The sequence below is a fragment of the Alligator mississippiensis genome, chromosome 9, assembly GCF_030867095.1.
Source record: "Alligator mississippiensis isolate rAllMis1 chromosome 9, rAllMis1, whole genome shotgun sequence".
NCBI classification, from domain to species: domain Eukaryota; kingdom Metazoa; phylum Chordata; order Crocodylia; family Alligatoridae; genus Alligator; species Alligator mississippiensis.
The window spans coordinates 19,807,493-19,830,949 of NC_081832.1; the positions used below are offsets into that span (position 1 = coordinate 19,807,493).

A 23,457-nucleotide genomic window follows, 5' to 3' on the forward strand; every position below is an offset into this window, starting at 1 on the left:
AGTCCAAGGACTCTGCAACTATCATCATGATATTACCCTTATGGGGGAATGCCTTAATAATGAGGCAGGATGTAGCCACACCTATCAAGTAGCAATCTGCAAGAGAAGAAAGGGCTCTCAACGTGCAGTAGAGGACAGAATTCACAAAATAAATCTTCATCAAAAGAACTGCAGTGAAAAACTGTCCAAGGTTCCAGGCATTGTCCCTTCTCTGTCAAAACCCAGATAAATCTTTTCATAGCCTCTACAATCTGGAAAGACTGCACTCCCTTCAGCCACCATAGGGGTTGATACAAGTTCCTTTTGCTCTTCAGGCACTTCTGCACACTAGGTTTTGCATTTTAGTTCTAGTTTTCAGTGCAATTAGGTAACAACATTGTTCAAAACAATCATTTTGACCAAGAACTACACAGTGGAGCTGGTTGAGAGTAAATTGTATGTGAAGTGATAAGTGATTTGATTCTCTTGTATCTGACTCAGTGAACAAACCATTTCCAGGAAAAGTGAAAAGGCAAAAAACTCAGAGTAACCCAGGAGTGTCCTAAAGATGATCTCATTCTGGATGCTTGCCATGGGATCAAATTCATGTTGCAAGGTCTCAGGCTGTTAGCAGATATGGACAGTATTGGTGGGAAACACAGGAAGACTAATTAAATCAACATAGTTTGTGGAAAAGTGTAAATACAAGAATGTTCCTCGAGTTTTGCAAGCATCAGGAAGGAGTGGAGTGGTTTAGTGGTTATGATGGGACTGGAATACAGCACAACTGGGTACTGTTTCCAGCTCTGCTATGGATTTCCTTAGTAATCTTGAGGAGAGCATCTTCACTGTTCTGCACATCAGCTCTCCACCTGTGAAGTACATGTCATGCCGGTTTTGTGAATATGGTTGTACCTGAGGGCTTGCAATGGTCATTTTGAGAAATGCCTTTAGTAAATGACTGCCTGTGAATGGAGACAACTGGATTAGATGTCATAGGAGGCCCCTTCCAGTCCCCCATTCCCACATGGGGAAACATTCATTTAGAGCTGGTTAGATTTTTTTTTATTTTTTTTTTAAACAAAACACATTTTTCCTTAAAAAAATATTAACTGGTTGAATCTGAAACATGGATGGGGCTCCAATAATGAAAACCTGCCTTGCTATGCTCCAGCTCACTTAGTAGGTATGGGGATCCCCAGTTTGGGGGTCATGTCACAGAGCTGGGAAGAGACCCTGCTTTAGTCAGGACTCTGCTCCTGGTTCTGTAGAACGGAGTCTGAAAAGTCTGAGGATCTTGGGTTAAATTATGGCACTCAGGCTCCAAAGCTTCTAGGTTCCCCATCATTCTGCTCTGGATAATGGGGCAGTAGAAATCAAGAAGCTTTGGCAGAGCCAACAGCATCTGATCAAGTGAGCTTCAGCTCCCAAAAGCTGGTGGCATCTATCTACCTACCTACCTACTTTGGTTAATTTGTAAGGTGCAAACCTACCCTGCCACCTTCTTGAATTTAGACTAACATAGCTAACCGTCTCTGAGCCAACAGATCCAGAGCTGGAACTCAATTTTGGTTTCAGTAATTCAGAGGGAGGAGGGGGAAGGGGGAATCATCTTGATTGCAAAATAAAACGTTTGTATTTTCCATTTCCAACTTTTCATCCCAGAATTTCCTTTCTGTGGGAAATTCTGAAAAATTTTGTTCCAGTTTTCAATCAGCTCCAATACCATCAAACCTTGCAGAGGTGTTAAAATGCTTGATGCATTGTGGATAAAGCACTTTTAAATCCTTCCATAAAAGTAAACAGTTATACATGGTAGTCATTATATATGACAGTCATAGGTCATCTCTCTACCTATGCTTCTACATATAAAGGAGTGAGAAGACAGGGCAGTAAAAGGGATAAGGTTTCCCCTGACGCTCCCCCTTCTCATCCTGTAACTGAGCCACTATTTTTGCATCAGTGTTTAATAGTACCCACACCAGTGCTCACACCACCTCAGCCTAATGATGATGTCTGGATGTCTGACATGCCCAACTCACTGCAGAAAAGCACCCGAGGGCAGCACTTCCCGGACAGACACTACTGGAGGCGATCATGCACACCATTTAGAAGTACACCGAGTTCATGAGTCGTTAAACCATAAGGAGTCTGTTAGGCCTTACCTTCCTCCACATCATTTCTCAGTGAAGCCTCCAGCAGAGCGACACTGGCCTCAAAAGATACCTTCTTGCGGTTGACCGTGCTCCTTTTCTTCTCATGCTTCCGCTTCTTGTGCTGCATTTCTTTTTCATACTGGGCCCACTTCTTCAGCTGCTGAGCCCTGCGTTTCTGAGCTGCCCGCAGCCTCTCCAGTGTGGGCACCTTATCCAGCAGCTGCAGTTCTGTCAGGAGGTCCACGTGGGTGTCCATTGCCTCTGCCAGGAGAGGGGGAGCACAAGCTCAGGACGTCCCTGCTGGAGCAATGTCCCACAGCGACAATCTTCGTATCAGATGCCTGTCATTATAACAGCATTCTTTGGCAGGGCTGTAAACAGTGCATCCTAGTATCTGAGAAGCACATACTGGAAACCCTGGAACAAGAAGGAAAGATCACTGAAGACAGATTCTTACAGTCCCCTTTAGACAATCTACCATTCCCCACCCACTGGAAAGCTTTCCCTAAACAGTTATCATCTCAAAGACGTTTTTATTTAGCTGCCAGTACCCATGGCTTCTCATTACAAATCCCAGTCATGAGAATTACACAATTGTCAAACCCCAGCTGGAAAGGACCTAATGAAACCTGCCTTATCAAGTGGCAGCTTGAGCTAACATGAATGGTATACTGGAATACAAAGGAATTCTATGAGGCCATAACTCATTTATGGGAACCTTTCTGCGCTCTACTACACAAAGGTCTTCCTCCGAACTGAACACTGCTCAGGTTCTCTGCCTCACTCTCTCTTACAAGGCACCAAGTAAGAGTTTTGCAAAGACTGCTTTAGCAGTTGTCTCAAGGCAGCATCACTATACCAAACAGTTCCAGACTGGTTCCCTCCAGTCTAACAAAGCTGTTGCTGGCATAGTATTTTTGATCAAGTTCTGACCATTGTGCTAGACAACGTACCAGCACAGAGAGGGCTTGTCTATCCTGCATAAGTCACATGTTTATGGGAGAACAAGTCCCAAGCAAATCCACTGACACACTCCAAAGCTGAAAGTTTGCTTGCAAGGTAGCTCTGGACTTGTTGTCGGTACCCATTGTTGAGGTCTGAGCCTGAGCGCTCTCCAGTAGGTCTGAGAGCAGGGACCAGGGATGAGACTCACAGGCAAATTTTCACTGTGGAGCATGTCAGTAAACTCACATGGGCAGGGCATATTCAACCCTGTCTTTTACATGATCCTTAATCAGACCCAGGATAGACAAGCCAAAGAGTCCCTTCTCTGAAGAGTTGAATCCTAAGTAGTAAGAGAAAAGGCAGAAAAAATGAGCAGATGCAAAGAGCACATCAGTAGCCAATGTAAGAACAGAACCAACCTCTGAGTCCCAGTCCTATGATCAAAACGTTCTCTCAAGCGTAAAATTAAGACAGATGCTAGAAACTGGAGACCTCCAAAAGTTACTCAGTTCACTCCCTAAAGCAGAGGTGGGCAAAATGCAGCCTGCAGGCCGCACGCGGCCTGCCAGGCCATTCTATCCACCCCACAGGGCCCCTAAAAAATTTAGAAAAGTAATATTTAATAGCCCCTGGCTGCCTGTCATGCAACCCTCCATGGCTTGCCAAAACTCAGTCAGCGGCCCTCCACCTGAAATAATTGCCCGCCCCTGCCCTAAAGCCTATTTAGGATTATTATACCCCCTGCAGTGGTCTTTCCGCCAGAGGGGAAGAGTCTTAGGAGCCATCTATTAAAATGGACATTACTGGTATCACAGGGTGTCATCTCCAGGGGTGGCCATGAAGCCCCCAGAGGCCAAAAACAAATAATTTCTTGCACTCTGCTCTATGGGCAGTCAGCCCTTCTTTGCTCTTTTCTCCCTTCTTTTTCCGTCACAGTGTGATCCCTTAGCCTTCCCCCTCCATGGGATGACCCACAAGGCAGTGGGAGCTGAGGTTTTCAGATGCCCCATACTTGGCTTTCCCTGCAGTGGCAACACATGGCATTTCATGGAGGCTGTCCTGACACACAGCCCCACTACACTGACCAGTCCCAGTAAGGTGCAGTTTCAGGCCTTACCCAGGACCAATTGCTAGGCCATCCTGCTCTAACTATCCTGGCCCCTCTTGGGCTCCCCCTGATGTCGCATGCCCCTCCTGGGCTGTGGACTTCCAGCCCCATTCCTTGCCCCTCTTGGGCAACAGACCTCCAGGCCCTCTTGGCCCTGGCTCTCTCTCCTGACCCCCTTCCTCTCTGGCTGTCGTCCTCTTTAACCTTCAGCCTACCCTAGACCCTGGCCCTGTGAGATCTCTGGGCTCCCCTGGCCCTGCCAGTGTCTGGCACTGGTCTCTTCTGGACTTCTGGTCTATCCTAGGCCCTGTCTCTGCCTGGGCCAGCGAGATGCTGTGGGTCAGTCCTTCAGCTGTCAGCTCTCTCATCCACAGGTCTACCTTCTCAGGGCCCTCTATCAGGTCTCAGGCACTCAACCCCACTCTCTGGGCTCACCTGGACCCCTCAATAGGTCCCCTACCCACAGCCCCACTCTCTGGGCTCCAGACCCACACTGGTCCCGAGGAACCTCCTCCACCCCTATAACTCTGAGTCTGATGACTCCTTAATTAGCCCTGGCCCCAACTGCAGGCTGCCTGACCTATTCAAATGGCAAGCACCCTAAATGTCCTGCCACAACTGGTACTTTCCTACCTAGACTGTCACTTCTAAAAACAATGTGCCCTATGCTCTCCTCAGCTAACTCATCTTGCAGTTTTTAAATACTGCTTTTTCTGTATATGCAGCAACTAGTACAATGAGGTCACATGTCCCCCAACAGGTATTCTATGTGGAATTACAATGCTAGGAACAACTTAAGCTGCATAACTTAATTTGCTGGAAAACTTCACGAGAAAGGATATTCAACCTCTAGCCACGTGCTGCCGAAAGAGAGACCACAATCCAAAGATGGCACACTCCACTAGAAAGGAGAGGAAATTGGGATAAAGGTAGTGCCCCATGCAAACTGCATCAGGGATGAGCTCACACCAACTAAAGAGTACTGCTGCATAGCAAACAGGCTAGCCAACTTCCACTGCAAATTCAAAAGTCTTATAAAAAAATTAAGCCAAGTTACAAGCAAATCTATTTGAGATCTCCGTTAAGAGGGCTCTATACAAAAGTCATCCTCACAACTTCATTTTGCTTAAGTCTCTTCTGGGCAAGTCCAACCATGACAGATAGTTTGGAGATCTTTATACAACATTTGCAAATACCTGAAAAATATAGAGGGTTGAATCAAATATTGATGTTTATAGGAAAATTTCTTAAATAGTCTCCCACACACCTTAAGGGCAAAGTAAACTCAACATCCCTGGTAAGCTTTTTAGAGACAGAGAATATTTGTAGAAGAGAGGCAGCCAGAAGCAGGTGTATATGTCTAATAAATGTCCTGAAATGATTTAACACGGAAAAGCACAAAAAGATCTCTTCAAGATGCTTCTGCAGTACAAGTGTCAAATGGCTGCTGGTTTCCATGAAGTTTATATAAGGAGGGATGCTATTAGGTATCCTAATAGTATTCATCTACTCCCTTTCTGGCATCTACTCCCCTTCGCTTTCCTGTAAATCCTTCTGCAGTCTTTTGACACCGGATTCACCACTTTCTGTAAATACCTCTGCAGATTCAAAGCAAGACACTCCACTTTCTCAGTATGTTACTCAATTTGAAGAAAAAAAAAATCAAATCAAGATAGAGAGCACAGGCTGGCCCTGGGCCATTCCAGGGGCACAACCAGATACAGAGGGGCCAGCACAAAACCTGAACTGTAGTTTTGGTGGAATATCTGAGTCCTATTTTGAGGTTTCAACAAAAGTGAAACACAAAAGCAGAGTCTCAAATTGGGTGGGAAACTGCTTTCCCATCTCATAAAAACGCTGAGACTTTGAAAATTCTCCCACTTCACAGCAAAACAAATCTAAGACATGCCCCAGACCAGCCAAATGGCTTAGTACTTAAGGCTTTCATCTAAAATGCAAGACGTGGGGTCAAATGGCTCATGTACAGACTAAGAAGTGAGTGACAGTCCAGGTGTCCTAATCACTAAGGTACAGGCTCCTTCTTCCCTGGTTTCAATCATAAATTCCTTCCTGGACCCGTGAAAATTTTGCTGACTGAAATTTTAATTAAATGGCCAGGTGCTCATGAAAAACCTGGGTTTGATGATTTACCATTTTCAACAAAGCCATTTCACTGGAAAGTCCCTTACCAGCTTCAGCCAAGTCACCGCTGTACAGTGTGACTTTTACCCTTTTGTGCGCACTACTTTGAAGATATCTATTCTGGCAATCGTTTTTCCAGTCAATTCTGAAAACTTGAAGCCCCAAGTTAACACTGTGGATGGTTGGAGACAAGCAGCAGGAAATGCTTCTCTCATCATTTCCTCCTCCCCCAACAAACAGAAGTCACTTTTTACCACTGTATACTGAACATCAACACTTCTATAAAAACCGAAGCGACATCAAGGGCCTATTTCTGAAGGTCTATTAATTTAAAATACAATCCTTCAAGGAAGCATCACTGAATTCAGTGAGTTTGTATACCCAGACAAAGTTCCTCCCATGAATAAACTTGTCAAATCAGACTGTAGTAATGTAGCAGAGCATGAACATTAGAAGGGATGAGAGGATGCAAAGGTGGACATGACACTTATACGGCCATTGGTGACATTTTACCTGCTCTGATAGGCTTTGTTCTCTGGTAGTTTTTAAATCCCAAAACAGCAAAGAAGTAATAGACATGCCAAAGCAGAAATGCCAACAGAAGAAAAAAAGGAAGAAAATGAGAAAAGGCCGTGAAGACTAGACAGTGGCCACTGTTAAAAACACTGACTGACTTGTTCTCTAGAACAAGGTATTGTAGCTTTCTTAAAAGTATTAGAAGGTGGGGGCAGAAGTCTACCTACAAGGGAACAGAAACTTCTCCCTGACTTTGGGGCAACTCATTAGCAGGTCACACATTCACAAAGCCCCAAAGAACTTGGTTTCACCACTCAAACTGCTCATCTGCAAATAACCTCATTGTTTTCCACTGTGTTAAAAACAAACTAACAAAAAACCCCACATGTCAACTTTGCTTTGCAGAAACTGGTCAGTCTAATTATAGCACAGCAAAATGAGGCCTAAATATTCATTTACCTGTAATGCAACACAAGAGCCGACTGTGTGAATGTCCGTGGTTTGCAAAAACTGCATCTCAGTTTCTCTCTCTCTCAAAAAAAAAAGTCTTGTTTCCTGTCTCTAACTCAGCTTTGTTTCCATGAGTTCAGCACTTCTTTTTCTTAAGAGGTGAAAAGCACATCCTGCAAGCTGTGAGAAACCACAGCAGCATGGTAGAAAGAATAATGATCATTTTTCAGGTGCCAACCAGAAGAAAGAACAATAGCACTCAAGTGACAACTGCTTTCATGATGCTGCATCAAAAAAAAAAAAAAAATCCAGCTTTTCTAACAGAACCCAAAAGGTAGGTAAACTGTTCTTGCATTACAGAAGGAACTCCTGCGACATCTTCAGATTTTAACTTGGGTGGCAAACCTCCCCCAAACCTTTCTTCTGTTGGTTTGTGCTTAGCAAAGGATTTGGTCTTATATGCAAATCTCTTACTATTTTAGATGTTTGATTTTGAGAAGCTAGTATCCAAAGTCCCTTGCAAAGCAGCAAATGAGGTGTTCTGAACAACCTCTCACCTTCTTCTTCTACCCGCAATAGTCTGAACTCCTTTAAAGAAAGCCTTCATGCTCCTCCAGTACCAGACACTGTGCCACAGTGTACCCTACTGTGAGGGTTAAGAAGCTTTGAGTTCAAATTCTACTGAAGAGAAGTTTTGCAACCAAGTAATGCTGACAAAGTGGCTGTCATGCGGCACAAGGTGATGGAAGGGAAAGTGCCTCAGCAGCACGGAGAGGGACAAAGTCATTAGGTTGGGAAGGTCAGAGATCTCTTCTATCTAGCTCTGCTGGGAGCTAGAGGCTACACAGCATTTTGCAAAGGGAGTTTCCATAACGTTAGTGCCCTGCCCACTGCTCCCTCCAGTCAAGCAAACTCTAAATCATTTCTTGAGCAGCTTGCGAGCAACTGCCAAGCACAGAAGGGCTATAAGGTTTGCTAGGACAAATCACTGCAATGCCAAGGTCTAGCAAGCTGGTTTTTGAAGCAAACTATGATACATCAAGGAGGACAGGTGCTATGACACCAAAGCCTCTCCTGCTTGATGCTGGGAACCAGGACAATAACCCTGTTCTAAATCAGGAGCTCGCTATCAACACATGTAATAGCGCTCATCACAGCAAGCACTCTTAGTAGCAGGGAATGCAATTCAAACTGTGCCTTTTTTTCCTCATTAAAGTTTCACTTCACTAAGTTGCACTGCTTTTGTACCCAGACAGACATTTTGCTTAACATTCCCTAGTGAAAGCAGGGAACATGACAACTCTTACTGCCTCACCACACAACCTACAATGAACTCATGTATTCCTAATAGCTAGGCCCATCAGGCCTTTCAAACAAAAGAGTGGATCCGATACATGCAGAGGCTGCTGCTACAGAGAGAGGGAGCCCGAGACGTAGCCCTGTAATACACCCCAAGCTGCCATGCAAATGAGGGTCTGCTCTTGTTCCTGACAATCGCTCGCTTGCTCAGCATTGTTTCAGAAGATCAATAAGTTAGAATACAATTTCTGTGACAGTTCCAGGGCAGGAAGAGCACAGAGGCTAAGTACAGACAGTCAAAAAGCCAGAGGCGGAATCAATTCAATCTAGATTGGACCATTATCAAGCAGAATACACATTCGCTCATGGGTTGGCCAAGGCACGCAGATGCCTTCACTGGCCAAAGGGGGTACATCCACACACCTCCCAACCGTGTGGTTGCAAACACCCCAGCCCCACTCCCAGATGACAGGCAGCCGGCTGGCAAGGAAATAAGGAGAGTGGGAGAGGGGGAAATGGACCCCCTGCTCCAGCTGGGGTCTGCACAGCAAAGGGGAAGCCTCCAGGGAAAGGGCTTTCTCCCCAACAGCAGGCTCTGAATGCCTCAGCCCCACCCCCCTTGCCAGCCCCTGCACCTGTCAGCCATGGGGGAGAAATGGACCTCTGCCCCAGCCCCCCCAGCTGGGGTCTGCACAGTGGGTTGGGGAAAAGCCCCCTAGGTGGGGGCTTTACCCCCCCAAACACAACTCTGCTGGGATGCAAATAACTCAGCCTTGCCCTCTCATCAGTCCTCTGCCTGTTAGCCACACAGGGGACTGGGGGGGGGGGGGGGGAAGGGAAATGGGACCCTTGCCCCAGCCCCCAGCTGGGGTATGCACAGGGAGTAGCGGGGAAAGCCACCTAGGTGGCGGGCTCCCCTGCCATGCAGCTCTGCTTTGCCCCAGGCCCACCATGGCGTGGTTGGTGGGTGGGATTGAGCCCCACTCTGGCCCTTCAGCCAGGTCTGCACAGTGGGAGGGGAGTCCCCAAGGCTGGTGAGGAAGCAGAGCTGGGCATTCACAACAGCAGAGCTGCGATGCATGGGAAAAAGCCTCTGCCTGGGAAGCTTCCCCCCCAACCCTCGTGCAGATCCTGGCTGGAGGAATTGGGCAGGGGTGCATTCCCCACTACCCACCTCCCCGAAGCTGACAGCCTGGGGCCTGGTGGAGAGGAGGAGGAGACATTCACAACTTGTCAGGGCCACGCTGTGGGGGACCTCAGGGGTTTCCCCCTCCCCCCCCCCCAAATCGCTGTGCAGACCCCGGGCCAGGGGGAGGCAGGGCCAGAACAGGGGTCCATTCCTCCCACCCAGCCACTGTGCCTCAGAGACAGAGTGTGCAAGGGGATGGGACTGGGGCAGAAGGGCCATGCTGGGGCTGGCGGGGGAAGCTCCCATTTCTGGGGGCTTTCCCCAGCCTCATGCTGTGTTGGGGGGAACTAGAGTCGAGGCAGGGGTCTGTTCCTTCACTTTGCCCATGCCCTTAGTGCTGTTGGTGGGACTGGGGAGGCTGCCTCAGCTCTGTGACAACTGGGGGCAAGGCCACCCAGCTGGACTGGAGCAAGCAAGCTGGGGTGGTGACTAGTCTACCCAACCTGCAAAGGTGGGTTAGTGTCGTACCCGTAACGGGTTGAGTGGTATAAACTTATTTTTAAATAGACACGCAGATCTTTGAAGCAAGCCTTTGTTTATTTAACAGGAAAGGAATAAACAGAGTATACTCACAAAATCCAATACAGCATGCTCAAGCCATGTTACTTCTTATGCGCAATTTCTAAAGACACCTTTAAAAATGATGCCTGGAGCAGATCAGCTAAGCCATCGGTCGTGTACTACCCACAAAGCTTCTAAATGATCTGTTCCCCCAATGGTACACTTCTATGAGAACCCCAAGATCTGCACACCTTGCTCACATTTTGGCTCAAATTTATTCGCATCTAAGCGGAATTTAGCACCAAATTTGGATTAACCTTTTTTGTGATTAGCTAAACGCTAGAACATTTTGTGATTAATACGGTGAGCTGCCAACTTTATTTTGTACCGCATTGTGGTGAGATATCTTTTTCACCTCTGACCTTCTCAAGAAGCTGTTTTCTGACCCTCTCAAGAAGTTGATATGGAAGAAAGAAGAAAACAAAAAAACCCCCAAAACTCCCAGAGTGCAGCTTGACTCTAAGAGGCCTCAACGTTGCTGAGTTGTTTCTTCATGGTTTGCCAGTACAGGTGTTTCATTGCTTTGACAATGTTGTGAAACCACATGTTTCCCTGTTTCGGCGGCTCAGTAGCAACCGTGCAGTCAGAACACTTGGGCCTCTCTTTTGTCAACTTTGTACTTTGTTTCTGTACTGTCAGCAAAACCGTAGATATGGATATCACAGTTAGCAGGGCCTGCAATGCATCCTGGGATGTAGGGGGACCTAATGCAGAGGTAAGGCAATGTTTTTTTGCCAAAATCCACAATGTCTACCTTGGCAGGTGCCAGAGTGCCGGCATGCCAGAAAAACAAAATGAGGGCAGGTGGGGGGGAGACACATGGCAGGACACACTGCATATTAATATATTTAATAATCATAAATGTTGCCTTTGTTGTTCTGAATTCCTTTTTTGTTGAGCATGTTGCAATGAGAGAGAGAGAAAAAAAAAAGAGACAAATAAGAGAGAGGGGGGAGAGAAAGAAAAAGGAGAGCAGACAGAACCCAGCACACGCACACAGAGAACCACGTACACAAATGCAGAGAACCAGAACACACCCAGAACAGACACATGCACACAAAACATCCGCAACCAGACATGTGTGCGCACACAGATGCACACAACCAAACAGAGGCAGATAAAACACACAGAACCAGATGCTAGGCTCAGAGCAGAAGCAAGCAGGCTCAGCTGCTGCCAGCCACGAAGCCCGGGCTGCTCCCAGCAGGCAGCTAGGTGGCTCCAAGCCCTGCTGCAAGCAGACTAGACTCCATGGTTGGCAGCAGCTACCCAGAGCCTGGGCTGGTTGCAGCCAGGAGGCTGCACACATCTGCTCCAGCATCAACTCCATACCAGCGGGTACATGCGTGCCTTGGAGCGGACGGTGGGGGTACGGCCTGAGGCAGTACAGCCATCCCGCTATCCGCTTGAGGTCCACATGCAGTCGCTGCCAGCATGGAGCTGATGCCAGGGGTGTGAAGCCTGGTGCAGCTGTTGGCAGCCTGCTTGCTGCCTGCTGCAGCTGCCCAGAGCCCAGGCTGGCTACAAACAGCTGTGCCAGGCTCCAGAGCCCAGTCATCAGCTCTGTGCCAGCAGAGGGGGAGAGGCCAGGGTTGCACTGCCTCAGGCCCCACTCCCCCATCCGCTCCAAGGTGCACGTGCATCTGCAGCTATGGACCTAATGCTGGAGCCCAGAGCAGATGTTTGCAGCCTCCTGGCTGCAACCAGCCCAGGCTCTGGGTAGCTGCTGCCAATCACGGAGCCCGGTCTGCTAGCGGCAGGGCTTGCAGCTGCCCAGCTACCTGCTGGGAGCAGCTCAGGCTTCATGGCTGGCAGCAGCTGCCTAGAGCCCAGGCTGGCAATGGCGTACCGAGCAAAACGGCCTCGCATGCCCTGCTCGACACACGTGGCAGGGGTTGCTGACCCCTTACCTAACGTGTTAAGGGATCTGGGACAGAAGAAGTTCAATGGACCAGTTTAACCTAAATCAGTTGAGTCCGATACTACATCCATCTAGGTCTATCTGATTTCCAGGTCTATCTGGTTTCGGCCACTTTCATCTGATCTACGTGCACTGAACTTCTGTGCTGTTACAGATTTAAACTAGTTTCCGATAACTTTATACCAGTTTATATTTAATGCCTGTCCCTAGCCACAGTGTCTCGTAAGCTGCAAGCCTCTGAGATAATTGAAAAAAATTCAGTAGTTCCTAACCATCCTACATAGGGACTGTTATTACTTATTTTTCAATTGAAACATTTGCTTTTCTGACATCACATGCGATACCTGCTAGATTGCACCTTTGCTCTTATTTTAATCCCTACATTGCAACTTCTATGCAGTGAATGACCACTTATTGTCTGCTCTAGGTCACGAACCAGTAGCAGTGCTGTGGGAGGAAGTCTGTATTACACCCACTGCAAATCAGTGAAGTAAACAAAGATCTGGCATAGGTATAGTGTTACAATTTCAGGGCACCGTACAAGTAACTAACTCACCTCATGGGGGCCAAGAGGAAAAGTATGACCCTTCATTTTGTAGTTGGGCTAGTGGAAATATGAGAGGGGTGAAGTGACATGTCTGAAAGCAGACAGCAAGTTCATGAAAAAGTCATTAAGCAGTACTGAGTCTCTATAGATCCTCCTCATTATCATAAACTCATCCTTACAGTTATTCCAGCAGATATTTCCAAGAGCAACTTCTTGTGTCAGGTTGAATGATACATGAGCTATACCATGTTAGCCACAGGTAGAAGTAAATTAAGTCACTCTAATTCTCAGCAACACCTGTTTTCCATAAACTACAACATCTTAGACGCATACAGTACCTTTCATACTCGGGGATCTTAGAACAGCTATATACACAGACAGCTACTGAGGTTAGCCACCTTTGCAGGAGAAAGTGGGGAAGAAGATAAGCAGGCAAGCATGATAAAACTGGAGAGAGAAGTTCATTTTCATTAGGTACCCTGGATAAAACACGTCTCTTACAGAACAGGTCTTGGAAGATTTAGGACCCATAACATGAAGAACAGAGGATCTTAAGTCCCCTGGTGAAGGTACTTCATTGAGACCCAGGGCTTCTGAATTTGATTCCTGGCTCTACCACAGGCTTCCAGTGTGACTTCGGCCAAGTCATTTAGTCAGCAACTCAGTTTCCTCACACAACTTCATCAAGCTACATCTTAATCTCTGCATTTTATATTGTGAATTTTTGGGTGGGAGGCTGCATCAGTAGAGGACTCAATTTTCAATCCAGTTGGTTCCCTTAGCTCAATGGAAGCCTTAATATTGTATTTAACTAAACATATCCCTGGAGACTCCAGACCAGTAAGTCAGAGCAAGCCTTTTGGCTCAGCTGTTTTCTCCCTGGGGTCCTATAGAAGGTTGTGTCCTCTGAATAACTTATGCCTAGCGCTGGGGGTGAAATGTTAAACAAAGGAATTTGGTGTCAAACACAGTGTGTCAAAACTGTTTTACAGCTGATGCTGTTAATAGAAAATTCTAAACGTTCCAGCTCCCCTGCCCCCACCCAACTCTTCTCCTCTTAACAATACCAGCAGTAGCTGGAGGAAGCTCCTTAATATTTTAACCTCACATTTCCTGTAACAGTCAACACAATACACCATAAAGGCCTTTTTTTATACCTGTATTTGAACTTTTCAACTTGGACCTACTTTCTCCACTTTCATAAAGGACTTTTGCACCACGTTTTCTTCCTCCAGATGAGCTTGTGTATTTGTAAAAAAACCCTGCTCTTTCCAGTGGCACTTAATGACAAGCAAAAATCTGGTACCAGTCATCATCCAGCTGCATTAGCTCCACGTCAATGATTCCTTTCCTCATGGTAGCCTTTGGGGACTAATCCTGTGTTCCTCACACAGGAGAGATCTCCCACGGTGATCAACGGGGAGCATTGTGGGCTAAAGGACTACAAGATGGAGCCCTTGCGGGTTCTCATCTATGTGGATACTGAGGCCAGGAGAGACCATTAGATATTGTCTGACCTCCTGGATAACAACAACAACGTTTTTAGCATTGTAGTTCCCATCAGCTTCCAATAAGATTTGTAGTGCCAATTTTCAGAAGCCCAAATCTCACTGAAAGTCAGGAAGTGCTACAGCATTTAAAAAGGGAAAAAAAACAAACAAAAAAAAAAAACCCAACACAGCCCACACACTGTACACTCAGCTAACCAAAGTCTTGCTTTCTGGTATTTGTCACCTACTGGGAAAAATAGGGCAAGTAATGTTACTCTTCTAGAAGTAAGCTACAGTACCCACTTTCCATAGTGCATTGTTAGATGTTAACAATTTCTTTTTTTCGGGGGGGAAGGGAAGCAGTAATAGCCACTTATTTTAGAATTAGATTTTGTAATGGGTTTGTATATAAAGAAATATGCATCTCACATGAGATAAGAGTTAAAATCCTTTTCTCTCTTGATCATCTCCTTATTTGCATGTTCAGTGCAGATTGTGTCAATGTCTCTTTCAGGGATTACATTTTAAGCATCAGCTATATGCCTTAAAGGGGTCTGGCAATTGCAGAAATTACTCCCAATACATCATAGCCATCAGCTAGAACTGAAAAACTAAGCCACCCACCTCAGACTGACCAAGGGCACTACACCATTAGCGGACAAACACAGAAACAAGTATCATCTGATGCAGAAAACGGACATTTTTTTTGAAGTTGAAATCCCAACTTTAATAGTAATTTGGGTTGAGTCTAGGGGCTGAGTATTTGATTTAATCCTAAACAGATTATCTACCTAAATGACTAACTCCCTTTCTATCCAGCTCAGAAGAAACAGCTCAGAAGCTCTATTTACTGATCTGTAAAACTGTACTGATAACAGCTAAGTTGCATTATAGATACATTGCTTTTCTAGATTAAAATTATATATTTTGCTTTTAAACTGTACTTAAAAGACTAATATTGATAACTAACACCTATGTGGCAAAATTATAGACACTTATTAAATATCTAACAATTATACAGATGTGGGGAGAAGCAGGCACGCTAGAAGGGAGGAATAGGCTGCAATTGGACCTAGACAGGTTACAGGAGTGGGCAGATGAGAACAGGATGGGTTTCAACACTGACAAGTGCAAGGTGCTGCACCTGGGGAGAAGAACCAGCAGCATACCTACAGGCTGGGGAACTCCCTTTTCATCGGTGCAGAGGCAGAAAAGGATCTTGGAGTCATTATTGATGCCAAAATGAACATGGGCCGACAGTGTGGGGATGCGGTCAGGAAGGCATCCACACCACAGGTGCATCTCAAGCAGGTCCAAGGAGGTGATCCTCCCCCTCTATGCAACACTGGTCAGGCCACAGTTGGAATAGTGCATCCAGTTCTGGGCACCGCACTTCAGGAGGGATGTGGACAACATCAAGAGGGTCCAGCCAGAGGAGGGCCACTCTCATAATCAGGGGTCAGCAGGGCAGGCCCTATGAGGAGAGGCTAAGGGACCTGAACCTGTTCAGCCTCCACAAGAAAAGGCTGATGGGGGATCTAGTGGCCATTTATAAACTAGTCAGAGGGGACCAGCAGGCATTGGGGGAGTCCCTGTTCCCCCGAGCACTACCAGGAGTGACAAGAAATAACGGTCAAGCTGGCAGAGGGTAGATTCAGTAGATTCAGACTAGATATCAGTGTCAGGGCAGCTAGGATCTGGAACCAACTTCCAAGAGAAGTGGTGCTGGCTCCTACCCTGGGGGTCTTTAAGAGGAGGCTGGATGAACACCTCACTGGGGTTGTTTGATCCCAGTTCTCTTTCCTGCCATGGCAGGGGGTCAGACTTGATGATCTGCTCAGGTCCCTTCCAACCATGAAACTGTGAGATAAACACCCCAAAGATAACATATACCCTGGGAAAGGATAGCATTTGAAGGGCAGAAATAGATGCATCCATTGTCAGAAGACTGATACCACCTATATTCCCATGTTACTCCAGTAGAGTGTCAGCTAACAAAGTTTATCTCCAGCCTCAGCCAGATAGCAGGACTCCACCTCAGAGTTTACTTAGAAGTGGAAAGATCATTGCTAGATCGCTGTGCAAATTGGTACTGAATTCTAATTCCCACCTCCCAGTACAGGAGGGCATCCTCTGGGTTAAGCCAATGCCAGAATGATACACTAAAGGGAGGAACATACAGCAGTTCCAATTATGTGGAACAAAAATTAATTGAGGGCATAAGTCTCCAATTCAGCTCTCTATTTACATTTTCACATCAAATTATATCTGAGTGTGAGCTGCTGTGTGGACACCTGCAGAAAAAACAGTCCAGCCCATCTGTGACAATGGCATTATTTCCTTTTGTTTTTTCCTAGTAAAGCACTGGTTTTCATCAACATTGCAATGGCCTCACCTTTGTTGTGTGCTAAAGCCAGGACCCCTTCCCATTTTCAAAAACAAGTGTTTGAAAACAATGTGGTTTTGCAAAAAGGAACTTTTCCAAAACAGACTAGAGAACAGGCAGTCCCTTCTCAACCTCTGATGAAGCAAGCAGCTGCTTATGAAAGCTTATGCACCTCTAACTGACTTAGTCTATAAAATGCAAATCTTCCCTGCCTTCCATGGAACAGGAAAACATGGAGATGAGAGATAAATGACACCAGTATGCTCAAAACAAGGGGGCTGCAGGAGTCCATTCCTTTCTTTTAAATATAAACCAGTATGTGTGTGGAAAAAAGTCTTTCCAAAGGAAGCCGTCAAAAGCCCCTTGTTTGAAAGACATGGAGTACAGTAACTAGAATGCATAAAGGCAATAATCCTGTTTTGGCAGGGGCACAAGTAATGGATTTTCCTTTCCAACTCCAGTCGTACCTCATGCCGTGCCTATCCCAGTAGGCATTACCAGCATAACTTTGGCCAACATACAGCTGTGACATTGTTATGGTAGGTGAAAGTATGCATAGTAAGAAGGCACTACCCTTGCTAGCACTGTAGGTCTGCACCACAAGAGGCTGGTTGACAAGAGATGCAGTGCATTGTGGATAGACATACCAGTGTCGTTCCCTCCCCCCGCGCCAACCCATTCAACAGAGTGCTTTATGGGAGGTTTTTACAGCATAGGACTCCAGCACTCCACTTGGGGAAATGCAGACATTAAGGTCAATTTCCTACAATTTCTTTTTTTAAACTCTCATTTCACATCAAAACAAACATGGACTCTTTTTTTTTTTTGTAATGACAGGGTGGAGAATTCTCTGTAGGCAGCACTTCATTGACTATGACAGCAGCTGGCAGTGCTGTGATAATGATGAGGCTACTGAGAGGAAGGAATGGATGATGTATAGTGCGCAAAAATTGCAGGTTGCTGCAGGCATTAGCCGGCCAGCTGTACAGAGTGGAGCAGCACGTCTGGGCCCAGAAGTGAACACTGACGGGTAGAATCAGATCATGGTGCAGATCTGGGACAACCAGCAATAGCAGCAGAAGTCCACACTCTTGGAGTCATGCCCCAAGCTTGCCGCTGGCCATTCAGCACAGGGAAACCAAAATAAGTGCTGCTTTAGCAGCGGAAAAGCAGGTGGTAGTCACAGCCTAGAAATTTGCACTCTCAGACTGCTATCAGGAACTAGCAAACAAAATCCATGATGGGGCAGTTGCCATCCAGGTGTGCAAGGTTGTTAAATCTATCCTGCTGCACCAGATCAGGACTCTGGACATAGTACAGGGAAAAGGGATATGAAAAAAATGGACTTCTCAAACTGTGGGGAAGTTTATCGATGTGACCTGTATATCCAAATGCTGCTCCACCCACCTTCTGACCTCTGAGTGCATAAAGAAAAAGGGGTGCTTTTGCTATAGTTATACAGACACTGGTGGATGTTTCACTGATGTCAATATTGACTAAAGAGAAAAAGCATATGATCCTCATATCATTAGAGATATAACACTTTTTTTCAAGATGCAAGTAGAGACACTGGACTGGCATCCTCACCTTTGAGAGGTTCTAAGGCAGAATGATTCTAGGGGAGGCAGGCTATCCTCTCCTTTACTAGTTTCAAACCATATATTAAGCACATGGATTGAAGCAAGAAATAACATAAAAACCATCTAAAAAGGTTCAGAATCACTACTGAATAAGTGTTTGGCAGTTAGAAAGGATGCGGATGACGCATCATGACTAGGCTGGATCTTAAGGAGGCAAATGTTCCTGTTACTACTACGTGCTGTTATACAGAATATGTATGAAGTAAAGGGCAAGGCATTACCAGCAGGGTGGAGGAGTGAAGTGGAAAGACTGCTGATTTTGAAGAGCCAGATACAAGAGCCTGCTGAGGAGCTGTATAGATAAAGGAGGCTTTGAAAGATCACTTTAAAGCATGAGCCAGAGTGTTCCAGCATGCTGCTTTTGAGGACTATTTTGTGTCATCGATGTGGATAGGAATTTGACATGATTTGTAAATGCCTGCTATGAATTTAGTAGGAGGAGTATGAGGCCCAGTCACAAGAGGTGAGAAGAGGTGTTAAGCCCAGCAACCAACTCATGACTTGTTTTTAGAAAATAAAAATAAAATTTAATGGTGACAAACAAATTAAAACCTGTGATGCTTACAAACCTTTTGAATGTTAATAAGCCTTAAGAACATTAAAAAAAACAGTGAAGTGCAAGGCACTTGCTGATGGATCCTCTATTTATCACCAATCCATGTTTGTACTTATGACAGTTCTTCTGAGGTTCTTCAGGCTATGCTGATGTTTTGCTGGTGAAGTGGGTAAACAGTTTTATGATCATCACTAAACTATCCTAGCAACAGAGTGACTCCTGGGGTGGGAGCTTTTGTGGTTCTTGGTCCATAAGTCTACAACACCTAGGTTTTCTGCATAAGGGCTGTATGGAGCCATGGTACATTACCCTCACAGAGCTCTGCCTTGCCTCAGGCAGGAGGTTTTTCCCAATCCCTATATTCCTGGTTATCAGCCTTAGAAGATTATAAAAGCTCTGAAAACATGCTCTCTCCCTTGTCTATGTCCCATTTCTCCTGACCACAATGCATCTTTCAGCAGTTGTGGAGGGGCACCTTCCAGGATGCCCTGGCTAAGGATGCTGATAAACAAGACAGAGATACTGTTGCTCTTGCAGTTTAACCAGTAACTTCAGGACTGTTCTGCAATTCCAGGGATGCTAAATTAAATGGGGGACCTGTCGTCTTAGTGGGGTTTAAGAAGGACAGCGCAGCAGATTTTGCCAACGAGCAATGGAGGTCATCGTGACCACTCCAGAAAGCACTTCTCAGTGTAGTTTTGGCATTGGTTCCATCTTGCTGTCCAAAGCAATGACATCAAAGCTCACCAGAGCAGGGTAGGAAGTTGTCTCACTGTGGGTAAAGAAACAAGGCAGCCCTCCCTTGAAATGTCTAGGAAGGGTTCAAGGAACATCATGTGGATATAAATTTGTCATGATTTGTAAATGCCGTAACAGAAAGTTATGTTGAGCTTGTTCCAGAGAGAAAAAGGGACATGTATGTACAGATCAAAGGCAACTGTGCAAGGGAAAAATGTTGCTCCTTCTGTCACCAGTACTTGCTTCTGCTCCTACCCACGCACAGCAGGAGTGGCGCTTGTCTCAGGCAACCAGGCTTAGCCCACAGCTTTGCCTTTTGCAGCATTTACATCATGTGTTTACTTTACAAATTAACAAAATGAATGGGATATACTGAGGGGCTTCTGCCTTCCAGGGTACTTCATTTTCATGCTCATGTAAAGGGCATCCATGTTTCCCATTAGAAACATTTAGTCAGAATAAGATAACTCGTATTTTACTAGCAAAAAAAAGACTTTTTTAAAATAAACCTGAATGGTTTAAAAGTTACTTCCACTTTTCCAACTATGGCTCTCCACAGGTTCTGCATCTCCTTCCCCATTGTTCCTTCATTGTTGTCGACACTGCTGAGGTTCCCACCTCAGAGCTGTGCAGCATGTCTGCTACTACCAACCACTGCAGAAGCAGGCAATTGCCAGATTGAGTGCTGGCCTCCCTCATCCTCGGATGTGCCTGCTGTTCCTTTGCCCTCACCCAGCTTTTCATCCACATCACAACCTAGCTCTTGCATATAGTCTGCACACAAGAGGCATAACAGAGTAGCCACCCTAGGCAGTGGTAGCTGCTGACAGCAGTGGCATCTTTTATTTTTGCCCCCTTGCCTGCTTGGGCACCAGGAGCTGCTGCCCCTGTCACCCTCCCACTTCAGTTATGCTACTACTGAAGAGACTACTTGTTTCTTTTCTAATCCACATAGAAGGTTTAGGGGGAGTTCCCTTATTTTTATAGACCAATAGCTGTCTGTTTGCAGATTTGTGCTAAACACAGAAGGAAGCATTTCTAGATGTCCAGGTGGTGAGCTAGCAGTCACTGCTGTGGGAACAGGGGTCTTCCGGGATTGTGTTGGGGAGGGATGTCAGCCCGTGAAATGCAGCATTCTGCTAGCACATCTATGTCAGTTGAGGACTTGTCATCCAGGGAAGGTGGTTTTATTATGGTGATAGAGAAGCAGGGTTGATGGGGAGAAGTCAATTTAGGTACAAACAGAATTAAGCCTGAGCTGACAAAGGGCAGTTTATATCAGCATAATGTTGCCATGCAGATGAGGCCTCAGGGACTGCACAAGGTTGAAACAGTCTTCCTGCATCTGTTTGCTATTCAAGCACTTTCTCCTTAATGGGTGCCCAATGTAGGTTAAAGGAGTACATTTCAACATGCTCCGGTCACTAAACAAAACTTATCTGGCAGCAGTTAAAAGCTCCTCCAGTTTCACAGACACAGGCTGAATTCCCACCCACGACCACAACGAGAGGCAAGTTCTGAAAAAGTCTCTGCCTATTTCCTCTCCCCATGCTAAGATGTCACCATTGGAAGCAACTGAGCAGCTCTAGGATTCAGTCAGCAACTGCAATACTCATTTCTTCACTTAGCCTAAAACCTAAATCCCGCACAGGACAGTTAAGGCAACTACTAGGATTAATAGATACTTCATGTTAAACTTGGAGCCAAATGCATCACCAGTATAACTACTGATGGAAGTGATCTACCTTTGGAGAGTTATTCCTGGCTTAGTTAAAGTAAGCAGAATTTGGGCTCCTATGGTGCTACCAATACTTGTGATGCTATTATTTGGATATATTGTGGAGGAATGTCTGTGATCCACAGGAGCCACAGCAAAACTTTGCCTGAGGTATCTACATTTTTCCTACCGACCCCTAGAGGCTGCTGTGCAGTAGGGGGCACCTGTAACACCTGCCTGCTGCGTCAAAGGAATAAGCGTGCTGAGCAGGACAGTGCTTTGAAATAGCTACAAATAGCAGATCAGAGCTCACCCCAGCTGGTGCCACGGCACTTTCCACACAATGCTCTGCAGACACACTCAAGGGGGATAAACTAAAGCTAGGATACCAGGGCAGAACCTTAACCTGCAGGGTAGATATAGGCAAAGGTGCCAAGTACACGGGGCCCACGGGCCCTGGTTCCCCTTGGGAAGATGGCTATCACTTGAAATGTGGAAAATTTTCCACATGTCCATCATCTTAGCCCCGCTCCCACCCTCCCTCCCCCCAGCAAAAATAAGAGTCGGTGCCTATAGATATAGGACCCTATCTAGGGAAGGCATCAGTGAACAATCCACAGGAGAGGTCTCTGGGCAATGTAAAGGGAGAGAGTGGGAAGTGGAAATTAATGCCTGTCTATGTGTATGCACTTATCGTTGTATTTTCAACCCTGTAATAAGTTACACAATGGAGAAAGCAGAGGAGTTGAAAAGCCATGATTCATTCAGGCTAAAAAACCATGAGTCAGATCCCCAGATGAGATGTTAAAATATATAAATGTAATTTTAATTCTCAGGCTTGGCAGGTTCTGCTTCACTGTATAACAGCCTAGTATTTTTGCACAGATCAGGTAATGTCGTGCAAGTATTTCTGCCTCTCCTCTCCCCTCCCTCAGCAAGAAAGGACAGAGTATGGTAGAAGAGGAGTTAATTAGCCTGCTGCCACAAATAATTTACACCTGCCATCCATATGCAGCTCAGGTTATCAATTAGCAACATCTCAGTCAGCTACACCTGATGCTCCAGCTAATTTAGCATTTGAACCCAATCTTTGGAAAGAGGGAATTCTGCAATACAGCCCAGCAAAACAATGTTGGCTCCGTCTTTATTAAGCTGTCTAGGCAAAAGGAGAATTCAATAACCACTGAGAAAGACTCATTTGTTTGTATGCTTCCAAACTACTATAAAGTCAGGCAGATAATGGGCTGATGTTGACTGCTATCATTTAAACAACAAAATTCAATCTATGCAACTGGATCACATGAGCTAAAAGCGCAGTACTATTAGCCAAGGATTTCTTCAGTATTTTCCCTAGGTAATAAACTCAAAACAAGAAACACAGACAATTTCCACAGGAGACAAACTACATTCTTGTACCCAAGAGAGCAGCCTACCATGTTATCTGGAGTACGTTGCCTACCCATCCAATATCTTGGAGCTTGTTTACATGGGGAAATAATGAAGGATGCAAATTTAAGGTACTACAGATGTCTGAATTAACACCTGCCAGACACTTATTCCACAGCATTCCTTTTTTCAGTTTAGCTTACTGCATGGCCAAAATAGGGTTAGGTTAAATAAGGAAAAAAAACTTAAGTGTCCAAATGAAGAACCATTCTTGAATAGCTACTACTTTCCACTTGTGGACAAACCCTTACCCACAATTCTCTTGTCATAAAACAAGGCGACTGACCCTTGCCAAACTGATTGAAGATGCATGAGACAAACTGCTATATAAGAAATTAAACTTAAAATTTGAACTTCATAGAAAAGCAGAAGCCACCTTAAGAAAACAACTTTTTTTGCTATTGGAAGTTCATCAGATACCTTGTTATTTATCAAACTCTTAGTTTCATTAATCCACAGCCTATCAAGTTGTTCTAAGCGTGAATAGAAAAATAATAGCCATTCACTGTACTTCCTGTTTTTCCTCCCATCTGTTGGAAGTACGGAAGTCTACACTGTTGTAACACCAACCCACCTTTCCCAGTGCATTTAAAACAATTCCCATGAGAATGAATTCAGCTTGACTGTTCTGAAAAATACAAATTTAGTTTTTCCCAGTTTGAGACCTCAAC

The 23,457-nt window shown here is 45.5% G+C and overlaps 1 protein-coding gene across 1 annotated transcript in view; it reads right to left on the reverse strand.

The window, feature by feature from the left end:
* PPP1R16B (protein phosphatase 1 regulatory subunit 16B) overlaps nucleotides 1-23,457 on the reverse strand; it is a 101,797-nt gene that overhangs the window by 65,956 nt on the left and 12,384 nt on the right. Inside the window, exon 2 of the mRNA XM_006258022.4 lies at nucleotides 2,145-2,552. Within this exon, the coding sequence (XP_006258084.2) occupies nucleotides 2,145-2,391 (247 nt within the window). The 5' untranslated portion in view covers nucleotides 2,392-2,552. The remainder of the gene's footprint in view (nucleotides 1-2,144; nucleotides 2,553-23,457) is intronic.